At 48.0% G+C, this 13,158-nt stretch overlaps 1 protein-coding gene across 2 annotated transcripts in view; it reads right to left on the reverse strand.

The window, feature by feature from the left end:
• The window catches only part of GCN1 (GCN1 activator of EIF2AK4), a 91,863-nt gene that overhangs the window by 37,925 nt on the left and 40,780 nt on the right, over nt 1-13,158 (reverse strand). For both annotated transcript variants that reach the window (XM_084820490.1, XM_084820489.1), the window contains exons 28-36: nt 12,034-12,177; nt 9,944-10,071; nt 7,789-7,978; nt 5,676-5,746; nt 5,400-5,565; nt 4,762-4,956; nt 3,546-3,792; nt 2,789-2,910; nt 31-145 (exon numbers count right to left, since the gene is read on the reverse strand). In XM_084820490.1, coding sequence (XP_084676616.1) covers nt 31-145; nt 2,789-2,910; nt 3,546-3,792; nt 4,762-4,956; nt 5,400-5,565; nt 5,676-5,746; nt 7,789-7,978; nt 9,944-10,071; nt 12,034-12,177 — 1,378 coding nt within the window. The remainder of the gene's footprint in view (nt 1-30; nt 146-2,788; nt 2,911-3,545; nt 3,793-4,761; nt 4,957-5,399; nt 5,566-5,675; nt 5,747-7,788; nt 7,979-9,943; nt 10,072-12,033; nt 12,178-13,158) is intronic.

A 13,158-nucleotide genomic window follows, 5' to 3' on the forward strand; every position in this document is an offset into this window, starting at 1 on the left:
AAATCAAAGAAGTTTGATACAAGTGCTTACCAGCTTTGGTTCTCCAAGACTCCTCCTCAAGTGCAGCCAGCAATGATGGCAGCACCAGCTTCACGCCATGGGCACTCAGGTTACTCATCACGGCCTTGGCGCAGTCGTCTGCGGCCTCAAGGAAAGGAAGAGCAAGATTCACAGTCAATCTCAAGAGGCTGAACTGGCCTCAAGAGAGGATGACCAAATATAGCCCTAGTTTGAATCAGAACCTATGGCGGATCGGCCTTATGGAATCTGGAGTATGTACGTTGGGGGGGGGGAGAGACAGAGAGCAAAAGCCAAGGCCCCAGAACAATGATACTCAACATTAGTACTTAGTGTGAAAGTTCATGGTTCTGAGCATCAGCAGGGCAGTCTGGGCCAGGCTTTGCTTGGCCTCCAAGTTTGTTTGTTTTTAAGGTGTCATTATTCCCCACCCAAACAGTTTTGGGTCCTAAACATACCGGATCGCTGCAAAAAACAAACCAAACAAAAAATGCCACAATCCGTGGGAGCCAAGTCTGGGCATCCTTGCAGGCGTGGCACCGCCCGACCGCCGTGTGTACATTCAGCTCTGTGGCACTAGCACCTGCAGCGCATGCAGAAAGGCCTCCGTTCAGTCCCCAGCACCTCCAGTCAAAAGGACCAGGTGACAAGTGATGTGGACACCTCTTCCCACCTGAAGCCCTGGAGAGCCGGGGCTAGGTGAAGTACTGGCCTCACTGAGCAAAAAGTCAACTGCAGAGGAAGGCGCCCCGCCCCCCTGCCCCAAATGAGTACTTGGTTCCCCCCAGCTGCAAGACTGAGCCAGAGGATAAAGCAACTTATTGGCTGCACTTGCACAGAATTGTAAACTAGAATTCTGGAGGATCCTGGCTTACTGTTCATGAGCAACTGATGTAATAATCCTGGCTTATTGTTCACGAGCAACCTACTGGCTGCATTCACACGCAATTATAAGCCAGAATTCCAGAGAATCCTGGCTTACTGTTCATGAGCAATTGTACTAATAATACTGGTTTACGAGCAACCTATTGGCCTCATTCACATACAATTATAAGCCAGAATTCCGGAGAATCCTGGCTTACTGTTCATGAGCAACTGTACTAATAATCCTGGCTTACGAGCAACCTATTGGCCTCATTCACATGCAATTATAAGCCAGAATTCCAGAGAATCCTGGCTTACTGTTCATGAGTAATTGTACTAATAATCCTGGCTTATTGTTCACGAGCAACCTATTGGCCGCATTCACACGCAATTATAAAACAGAATTCCGGAGAATCCTGGCTTACTGTTCATGAGCAATTGTACTAATAATCCTGGCTTACTAGCAACCTATTGGCCTCATTCTCATGCAATTATAAGCCAGAATTCCGGAGAATCCTTGTTTACTGTTCATGAGCAATTGTACTAATAATCCTGGCTTATTGTTCACGAGCAACCTATTGGCCACATTCACACGCAATTATAAGACAGAATTCTGGAGAATCTTGGCTTACTGTTCATGAGCAACTGATGTAATAATCCTGGCTTATTGTTCACGAGCAACCTATTGGCCGCATTCACACGCAATTATAAGACAGAATTCTGGAGAATCCTGGCTTACTGTTCATGAGCAATTGTACTAATAATCCTGGTTTACGAGCAACCTATTGGCCTCATTCATACGCAATTATAAGCCAGAATTCCGGAGAATCCTGGTTTACTGTTCATGAGCAATTGTACTAATAATCCTGGCTTATTGTTCACGAGCAACCTATTGGCCACATTCACACGCAATTATAAGTCAGAATTCCAGAGAATCCTGGCTTACTGTTCATGAGCAACTGATGTAATAATCCTGGCTTATTGTTCACGAGCAACCTATTGGCTGCATTCACACGCAATTATAAGACAGAATTCCGGAGAATCCTGGCTTACTGTTCATGAGCAATTGTACTAATAATCCTGGCTTACGAGCAACCTATTGGCCTCATTCACATGCAATTATAAGCCAGAATTCCGGAGAATCCTGGCTTACTGTTCATGAGCAACTGTACTAATAATCCTGGCTTACGAGCAACCTATTGGCCTCATTCACATGCAATTATAAGCCAGAATTCCAGAGAATCCTGGCTTACTGTTCATGAGCAATTGTACTAATAATCCTGGCTTATTGTTCACAAGCAACCTATTGGCCGCATTCACACGCAATTATAAGACAGAATTCTGGAGAATCTTGGCTTACTGTTCATGAGCAATTGTACTAATAATCCTGGCTTATTGTTCACGAGCAACCTATTGGCCGCATTCACACACAATTATAAACCAGAATTCCGGAGAATCCTGGCTTATTGTTTGTGAGCAACTGTGCTAGTGAGTGCTGCCCACTCACACTGACTTGGCTACTCCTCCTCCAGGAGTGGCTACACAAACCAAGAACTTGACAACAAGAAAAAGCTTAGCGCTATGTCCGAATCAGGACTCTGGGCTTGTTACTTCCAAAGAAGCCAGGAATCAGAAACCAACTGCAAACCCTGGCTTCAGATTCTGGCTTATTAGGGGAATGACATACAAGAAGCCCCAGTTTGGATGCAACACTAAGTATTTTTCTCCTCATGAGTTCCTGGCAACCGAAGCCACTCCCTCTGGCAGGAAGAGCCGAGCAGGAGCCCTTGGACAGCATGCACTGGCATGCTTGCTCCTGAACGGTAAGCCAGGGTGCTCTGGAATCCAGGCTCCTCCTTTTGTGCAAATGCGGTCAGGTCTCCTGCGAAAGGCAGGCACCACTTACCTCTCGGACATACTGGTTCCCATCTCCGAAGCACAGCAGCAAGTGGGGTAAGACATGCACCACATAGGGCTCAAAGAGCTTCCCAAGCATGGTGCAAAGCATCTCAAAGGCAAATAAGGCCCCTAAGTGAGAGACAGAAGAACGATGAGCGCGAAACATCAAGAGGCTTGCCAGTGACAAAAGCGCAGGGTCGGTGCCCAGGGTAGGCCTGGTCGGGCCCCTGCTGAGAGCCCACCCCCAGCATGGCCCCTTGCAGGTGCTCCTCTTCCTCATTACTGCAACCTGCTTGCCCACCTGCCTCTCGCCCTGCCTCACCTGAGGAATTTTATAGGTGGCCAAGACAATGAAGTCTCCCACTCGCAGTATTCCCACAACCACTTTTGCCTTTTTCCGTACTGTGGAAAATCTGCTAAGTAAGGAGAGATGGAACAGCCGCACCACGCCTTCTGTTTATGAGCGTTGTTTGCGGAAGCCTTTTCCTTCTTGCTTTTATTAAACAATTGGGAGTCAAAAACACACCATCTACTGCAAGTCACCCTGAGATCTAGCAGTAGATCCAGACCTACCTGCTGCCCATCCCTGCTCTACACACCTCCATCTCTGTGGAGCCTGCCTAGCTACTGAATGCCACTCAGACCGGCCATGCTCATCTGGAAACACTAGGTGGACCACACTGGGAACAACTGGTCAGAACTAAGCAAGCAGGGCACCCACATCAGCACGGATCAAAGCGCTGGGGAAGCTGCAATCCATTCACCTTCTCGCCGCCGGAAGTTCTTCTTGTCTTGGATGGCGTCGGTCAACTTCGCCATCATTTCCTGCTGCTTGAGAGAGAGGATCCCCAGGCCTTTCACCAGGCCAGCGAGCCCGTAGGCGGCTCCTTTCCGCTCGGCGTACTTATCGGACTCCAGCAGCAGCTGCAGGAGCTTCTGTATCATTCCTCCTGCATCTTCTTTGATCGCAGGCACAAGAGGCGGCAGGCAGCTCGCCACGGACTCCTGGACCTACAGGAACCACCCACAAGTGTACCATCCAGCAAGCATTTCCCAAACATCTGCTAACTAAATAACCCTTTCAACCTTCCTAACCATAAAAAAATCCCGTTCACTAACCAGGCAGATCACAAGTTGATCAGTTTTTTAAAGGAAGAAATATTTGCTAACCACTCCAATTTCGAGAGCAAGGGCTACAAGACAAAGATGGGAAAAGGGCTTCTTCGCAACCTGGGTCTACAGGAACAAAGTAGAGTCCAGGAGTACCACCAGAATGCATACCTGTTCTTTTGGAGTAAGGGTAGGGAGCTTCTTTCAGCCCCAGGGCCAAATTCAATTTTGGAGAAGCTTTCGGGGCCGGGGGGGGGGGGCACATTCCAGTGGTGGAATGATCCTCCTCCTCTCCATTTTATCCTCACAACAACCCTGTGAGGGAGGTTAGGTGGAGAGTCGGTGCCTGGCCCAAAGTCACCCAGTGAGCATCACGGCCAAATGGGGACATGAACCAGTCCAAATCCAGCACTCTAACCCAGAGGAGACAACATGGTACCCTCGGGCTCTACTGTGCCTCCAGGCACTTTCTTGGCAGGCATGCTGCCACTTTTAAAAAATTAACAAATAGGTTTCTGTTCACGTTGAAAAGTGAGGATTTAAAGGAGTTATTTAGTGTCTTGGCGCTCAGCCTTGCCCTTTGTCTTCTGGGCAGGTTACTCATCCTTTGTGACTAGCCGTGCCTCCCATGGCAGCCATTTTGTGATGGTGCCCACAACAGTCTCTCAAACAGCCAAATGGGCCCACGGGTCCAAAAGGTTTGCCAACCCCTGCTCTAACCATTACACCACAGTGGCTCTCCAACATCTGAAGCGGAGGCTCGTACATCTATCATGTAGGGAGGTATGGTGTGCTGGCCAAGGAGAGCTCACATGCGACGCCCCACACATTTATTGTGCCATACTAGGGGAGGGGAGGGGGGAAGGTTACCTGCTGGGATGGAGTGGAAAGCGCTGCGATCAGTTTGGCAACGATGGGTTTCACTTTCGGATCGCTCTTGTCCAAATGCTTGGCCAGCGAGCCCATCAGAATGACCACGCTCTGCCTGACGGCATCGTAACTGGCATCGTTCGGTGCGTTCTTCAGGAACTCCTCAAACACCGGCAGCAGGGAGTTGACACTGTCCTGAGGAACAGAATGCACATGGTATTATGAATAAAACACACACGAGATTGGATGCATGTATTCATCTGGGGTCCTGATTCTGTCAGGGCCCAATCAAAACAGATTATTTTGGATTACCAAGATGAAAAATCAGAATATCAATAATTGGGCTAGCCCAGCCTTCTCCAGCGTGATGCCCTCTGGATGTACTGAACTATAAAGGGTGGGATAGAGAGCCACTGCCAATCACTGTAGTCTAAGGCAGGGCAACGTGAGGGGCCAATTTCAACAGGCAACCAAAGGCCAAAAGCTAAATGTGGCCTTTTTAGGGCACTGTTGCAGTTTGCCGCCACAGTGGCAAATTTAGCCTTGGGGGGCACACTTAGGGCCAGGGTGTTTCAGGACTGTCAGTAGACAATAATGAGCTGGAGAAACATAAGAAATTCCTAAGAATGTTACCCTACCTTGCCGTGGGTATTGAGCGCCGAGAGGGCCGCATCCAGCATACACTTTCGGACCTCAGGATTACGGTCATTAAGGGCATCCGGCACAAAGAACTGGAAAAGAGGCTTCACCTGCGAACTATCCAGGTGCTCAGAGAGTTTGTTCAAGGCCAAAGCAATGCCACACCTGTAAGGATGACATATTATTGAATTTTTATGTTTAGACCTTGCCCTATAATGATAAAAGCCTGAAGCACCAAGCTGAATGGAGAGAGTCAGAATTAAAAGGAGGTGTACCTGGCTTCCCACTGGTCAGGTGGGGGTTCAGATATCACACGTCCCAGAGCATCCAAAACCGGGGGCGGTCTCTGCAGAAGAGAAACAGGCATTCTGTCAGAAAACCTGCGCGGGCACCACAAAGGGAAGAAACAGAGCTTATATCTCAACTACGTTAAACTTCTTTTTTTTGCTCATGAAATTTTATTTCAAAATAAGGTTGGTTAACAAAATAAAGGCAACAAAAAGAAGAACGTACATAATAAATCAAAATCACTAAAGGAACAAAGCAATTCACTAAATATAAATCTTAAGTCTATAACAAATATGCTTATGGAACATCTACAACAAAATGACGCAAGTAGGAGCTCAGTATCTAATGAAAGTAAAAATACAAGTTCTACAACATATTATTTAACATATATAATGTTAAATTCTTTCATGGACTGTCCTGTCCCTTCTGACAGAATGACCAGAGCATTCTCCTCCACGGCCGTGAGTCCAAGCCATAACATCCATCACAACTGATATTTAGCACTTCTGCCAGCACGTCAGGATACCATAACATCACAGTGCCAACTAAGAATGGGCAGATGTCATAGAATCCTAGAGTCATAGAATAGTAGAATTGGAAGGGGCCTATAAGGCCATCGAGTCCAACCCCCTGCTCAGTGCAGGAATCCAAGTTAGGGCATCCCTGATAGATGGCTGTCCAGCTTCATCTTGAATGCCTCCAGTGTGGGAGAGCCCTCCACCTCCCTAGGTCATGGGTTCCATTGTCATCTTCCTCTAAGAACACAGAATCATACAGTAGAATAGTCGTGTGGGAAGGGGCGTACAAGACCATCGAGTCCAGCCCTCTGCTCAATACAGGAATCCAAGTCAGAGCATCCCTGACAGATGGCTGTCCAGCCTCATCTTGAATGCCTCCAGTGTGGGAGAGCCCACCACCTCCCTAGGTAAGTGGTTCCATTGTCATATTGCTCTAACAGTCAGGAAGTTTTTCCTGATGTTCAGCCGGAATCTGGCTTCCTGTCACTTGAGCCCATTTATTCCATGTCCTGCATGCTGGGATGACAGAGAAGAGATCCTGGCCTTCCTCTCCGGGACAACCTTTCAAGTAGTTGAGCTGCACTATCCTACCTCCCCTCATTCTTCTCTTCTCAAGGCTAAACATGCCCAGTTCTTTCAGTCTCTCTTCACAGAGCTTTGTTTCCAGTCCCGATCATCTTTGTTGCAGATGTCAAAGCAGGGAACACACTAAGTAGGCGATAGGCTGCACACAGTGAGAATCCAGGTGCAAAATAACACCAGGTGATAGATCACATGCAGCTTGCTAGACATTAGCTGCCCACCATTGCTCTATTAGACACCAGCCCTCATCCATACTGCCCACCTCATCTGGAATTTGTGGTTTTAACAGGCCAACAACAGACTTGCCCCGACATGTACAGAAGGCAGAACTCCCCGCCAGCACATGCTGGCGCCTCTTGGGCCAAATGATCGGGCACAGGTTCAGGGGCCCCGATGCCCTCACAAACCACAGTGCCATCAACAACATTTTCGTTTCTTTTTTCTTTTCACAATGGGTACGCTGTGGAGCAAAGGTGCAGTCACGGCCATCGTTTCCATTGGCCCAGAGTGTCTCTGGGTAATGAAGACAGTGGGTGCGACTAGAGCTTCGCTCCGCAGCATGGCTGCAGGGGAGCTTTTTTTTAAAAAAGGAAAGAAAAGGAAAAACTGACACCACTTCCTCAATGCTACTGCCACCTGGTAAAGGGGGCGGGAGGGAACCAGGTGGCAGGGAAGTAACATGCCAGTCCCTTCTTTCTTAAAATAAAAAATATAAGTCTGGCCCCCAGACTGCCTGAAGTTGCCCACCTCTGGACTATTTCGCTTGTTACTCATAAAGCTCCATGTCCATAAAGTTACTCATAAAGCTCCATGAACCCAGGACAGCAGCAATGATGTAGTGAATCACACTGACTAGCAGACAAGCAGTGCGAATGTCTGGACTGTGAGGATCAGGACCACCACAACAGAGCATCCACGCCACCCGCAATTACAGCCATCTAACCATCTCCAACATCTGGAGTAACCATGGGTACTCTATTCCTCATCACGAAGGGCTTACATAGAGCTTCTCCTGATAAATCTCCATGAGTTTGGTCATGACATCCCTCGTTTGGCTTCGATATTGTTCAACGCCCTTGGAAAGCGCCTCAGCACCAGCCTGACGCACGGCTTCCTCATAGTGGATGACGTCTTTAATGAGAACTGAACAGATATCGGGCTGCAACTCCAAACCCATCGACTCCCATAGCCTGCAAGACAGGAAGTTGGAATGTCATCCTCCAGATACCAAAGATGTGCCCCCATCTCATATCAGGCAATAACAACAAATGGAAATTTTGGACATGAGGGGTATTTTCATTTTTAGCTCCAGAGGCAGGTGGTCCAGGCCAGTCCATGCCCAGGGCCACTGCAGATTTCGCAGTGTTGTGGGACTGCAGAAGAGTCACAGAATGTGGTACTAGTCCCCCCCACCCCCAATCAACTTCCTCAGGATCTCAGTTTTATTGATATTAGTACAAAAGCAAGTTTCTAGCCCTTATGGCTGCAAGGATAGGTTTGAAAGTGTGTGGGAAATGACTGAGTAAGATTTCCAGGGGGAAGGAGCTTCAGTGCCCAATCTCCCTGTCCCTCCCCGTGATCCCTAAAAGCAGAATAGATATGCAAAATAAGAGAAATAATGCACACGTGCTTAATTTGAATACTGCATTCAACCCACAGAATTCAGGTCCTTCTGTTGCAGAATTCGATCCCTCTCCTTTTAGTACATAGGACTGCCAGCTCTGCCGTGTCCTTTCTTCTAAGGTGCAGCTTCTCAACAGTGTGGCCTGCGGGTCATGTTAGACCTGCCAAACTTCTGCCATTCATCCCCATGCTTCCTTTTCAATGCATTCATCAGCCGTCAGCACCTTAGCACCAGCTGCCAGAATGCTGTGCATTTACACTGGAAACTTGCAATCGTTGGAAGGAAAACCTCCCTCGCCCCCACACCCCGAACGTGACGATCACATATGACCCTTTGTCATGCACCATAGGGAAGACTTGGCATGGTAAAATGCTTGCAATGGGAAGGAAGTCCAAACTGAGAGAGCAAAAAAGTATGAAAAAATTGAATGTGTTTTTCCTGAGATGCTCAGTTCATCCCTCAAGGTCTTTCAGAGGAAAGAATATATGCCTTGCATGCAGAACCTAGGAAGCTGCTTTATACCGAGTCAAGCCATTAATCCATCTAGCCCAGTACTTTGACACTGACTGGCAGCAGCTCTGCAGGGTTTCAGGCAGGGAGTTTCCCAGCTCTACCTGGAGGTGCTGGGGACTGAACCTTCTGCATGAAAAGCAGGTAATCTACCACTGAGCCACAGCCTCTCCCATGCTCAGTCACTGGCATCACCATTTAAAAGGGCCTCAAGCCAGCAGGGTTGGGAAAGACCCCTGCTTGAGACCTTGGAAGAGCTGCTGCCCATCCAGAGTAGGAAATACCGGGCTAAGACGGTGGTGGTGCCACTAGGGCAGGACTTTGGGGCAGAAGCCCAGGACCCCACTCACTAGAATTGGCAGGAGGACCCCCAAATGCAGCAGGGCTGGCTTCCCACATTTGAAGTACGTGAAGTCATACACATTGATAGGGTCTGCACATGATGAGAAGCCATCATGGGGGAATTTCCCCACAGTGCTTCCTGTTGCTGTGGTGGCCGCCATTCTGAGTATTCGAGCTGTGCGAACCCTGTGAGGGGGGAATGTTGGGGTGCTTGAGAAGACACCCAGAACCCAGGGGCTGTTTTGGGGTTGCGGGAGGCTTGTCAAGCACCCCAATAACCCCCCCTCGCCAGCTTTGTGCGTAATAACCAGCTGCAGAGCACCTCCACTATGGCTTGAATATTCAACATGGCAGCCGCTTAAACAACAAGAAGCCCCGCGGGGAAATTCCCCCAGGGTGGTTTCTTCTTACGTGCGAACTCACCCAATACCTTCTAAAGGAGAGCTTCTGTAAGACTATTAGATCCAGAGTCTAAAATTATGTACCTGCCCCACTGGCTGGATGAACAGATGGTCTGACTCAGTAGAGGCAGCTTCATATGTGTACAGGTCAAGGGCTATCCCATGTCCCAGAGGGGGAGGCATCACCCACCATCACCCTTTGCCTCTGGAGTAGACAAGAGCATCCCCTTTGGGAGGGGCAGAAAAAGGGCTGCGATGCTACAGGCAGTAATTTTTACCTCTCAGCCAGTGTTCGAATGACTTCTTCCCTGTCAAAATTCACCACCCAGAGACGGCGCAAAAGGTTCAGCCCATTCTTCTCGTCGCTATCTGGCGTGGGCAGCACCATCTGCAGTTCCATCAAGCCCTGAATGTCAAAACAGAGCAGGTCAGTACACAGTCTTCCCCCTTCCCTCCGTCCACCTCAGACAACAAGGAACAAGAATAAAGAAGGACTAGGAAATGGCTGAAACACTCGTGCAATTTATACACTGGGGCTGTTCAGACAATATTCCATGAGCACACACTTGTGGTGAGATGGGGAGTGAGCCTCAGGCTCAAACACCCTTCAGCCCTGTTCCCGTCCCCACCTTTAGGAAAAGCAACTCAAAGAAAACGCTGAGATCTTCCAAGGAGGTCTTATGGGTCATTCCACGACCAACAGAGCATCACCAAGTAACAACACGCAAGCAGGTCTTCTTGGCAGTGGCATTCACCCTCTGGAACGCCCTCCCACACGTTGCTTTGAGAGGCAGAAAGTATACTGAGCTTTAAACGCCTCTTGAAAACTGACCTGCTTGCACAGCCTTTTCTTGACTTGAAATAGATTATGACGCTACTCCATTTTATGATTGTCTTGTTCTAATGTTTTTAAGTATTCATTGTTATTGTTCTTACGCTGCTTTTATACGTCATGTATTGTGAACCGCTTAGAGGTTTTAGGATATTAACCGGTATAAAAGTAGTATGTACGTATAAATAAACAAACAAACGAGCCTGAAAGATCAGAGCAAGTGGTCCGTTCGACCCAGCATCTTGCTTCCAATAGCGGTCACCCTGATGCCTCTTGTAAGCTTATGGGCAAAAGCCCTCCACTCTTGTCTTTCCTGAGCACCTGAATCCCTCAATCCTGGACAATGAACTCACTTTGAAAGACAGTTCAATAGCTAGGGTCAAGAAAAATCCTCCTGTGTTCAGCATCCTTTCCTACGCATGGAGGAAATGTGTGAGTGTGTGTGGTGGTGGGGAGAATCACGTCCAACCAGACCTATTCTGTGTATGCCTGAAGAGTGGGCAAGACAGAGGGGAAGGCAAAACAGGGGAAACTGATGGCTATCATAAGACCAAACGAAGAAACAACCATTTTATCAAACAAAACACTGAACAAACTATGCCGCCCACTGTCTTGAGAGAGATTGTGGGTCTTCGCCTGGGGACACTAAAAGGGCTGGGATCAGACCTCCACTCAGCCTTAAACTTCCTGGGTGGGTTTTGGCAACTCAACTTAGTTCCAAGAGGCTGAAGGAGAACAGCTACATCCCCATGCCAAGAGGCACACACAGATTGATCAAGGCAGTGCAATAACATCACTAGGGATTCAGCTGAATTTTCTGCTCTCTCCAGCACTGCCCTAAGAGCACAAAGCTCAGAGCCTTCCACCCTCTGACTCTGTGCCGAATGTTCCCCCCTTGCTGGAAGGCATTGTGAGCCAAGGAAAGAAAAACATTCCACAGCCCCGACTAGTTGAACGTGGGGAGGGAGGGAGTGCAATAGAGGTGGGGAACCTCTTTCTGCTCAAGGGCTGAACTCAATGTTGCTCTCAGGGGCCGCATTCCAGTGGTGGGTGGGGACAAGGGCAAAAGGGATGGGGCCAAAGATACAAAAAATAACCTGCATATTTTAGCTTAAAGCTCTTACTGCCTGTAACTAAGCCATGAAAGAGGCATTTCAACATTTCAGAATGGGGAAAAAACTGCACAAAAGTTGGGAAACCACCAGACAGTTGAGAGAAAGGGGAAGGGGGGGGCAATTGGGAGACCCCAGGGTGGACTGGGGCCCTAGGCAGGCTGGATTTGGTCCTCAAGCCTGAGGTTCAGCACCCCCGGAATAAAGGCAATGCTATCTTCCTATTCAGAAGCAGACTGAAGTAGCCCTGCTGCTCCAGTGGAAGCATGACAAAAACTGAGAGGGAAACTTCCCTTCCCACCCCACCCCACCCCACCCCAACTTGGAACTTGGAAGACTCTACAACTTCTGCCTCCAGTGATGGATAAGAGGGCCACCCTTCACTAGATATCCTCCAATGTCCAAGCGAGAGATTTAAACTGACCCGGAGAGCTGCATCTCGAACATTCATGCACGGAGACTGAAGGGCCTGGAGTAAGACATCAATTTCCTCCTGCTCTGCGTAGGCACAACTGTCCTCTCCGCTGCTGCTGGCACACAAGGCTGTCAGTGCACTGGAAGCCAACACCTAACAAACAGCGAGAGCTTTCATCAGACATCCAAGGTATAACAGCACCAGGTTAGCAAGCTATATGTTAAGCCATCATTTTGGCCAGAGAAAACAGGTGGATTCCCCCTCATTATCAGGAAAACAAGCACGTTATTTTCTGTCTCCCTCTGGGAACAGAAAGCAAGCAGACTGTTCTACAGGAATCCCTGGATCAAGGAGTTTCAAGTCAATAGATCATGAGCTGCATCAAGGGTGGACAATTAGTCAAATACTGTCCACTCAAATAGGCAGCAGATCTCCAATGTCTCATAGAGACCCTTCTCAGCCCTCCTACCTAGAGATGCCAAATATGTGCTCTTGGCATGTACTCTTATCAAGTTGGCCACCCATGTACTAGAACAGAGATGGGCAGCCTCTGCCATGGTGCCGTTGTCCTCCAAACAAGCAAATAATAAAATAAAATAATAATAATGTAATTTAATAATCATACTAAACAACTTAATAATCATAATAATTAATTGTTTAATCATAAAGATAAATAATATTAAAAGAACAGACAGCTCAAAATGATGCTGAATGAATACTCTCATCAGAAATATCAAATGCCCAATAACTTTTCATGTTAGCCTACTACAGCAAGAACAACAAAGAGTCTTGTGGCACCTTGAAGATTTATTCTGGCAGAAGCTTTCATAGATCTGATGAAGTGGGCTATAGCCCATGAGAGCTTATGCCAGCATAAATCTGTTCATCTTTAAAATTCCCAATATATTTTGGATAACCCTTCCCCAGTGCCGAACATGTGACCGACTACAGCACTTCAACAGAGCCTCGAGCTTCCCTTGATGGCCCACTGAAGCAGCTGGAAGTGCCAGCTTCCCAATTTAAATTACATAGTGAGAACATGATCGTTAATGCAGCCGACGTACTTGCATTATCTACAAGCACAGACCTTTAGACATTGCACAGGAAGCCCCTGAAAGAGTTAAGTAACATTAA

This window comes from Heloderma suspectum, chromosome 13 (genome assembly GCF_057233095.1).
Source record: "Heloderma suspectum isolate Gila_16-S chromosome 13, 16-S_ref, whole genome shotgun sequence".
Lineage (NCBI taxonomy): Eukaryota > Metazoa > Chordata > Lepidosauria > Squamata > Helodermatidae > Heloderma > Heloderma suspectum.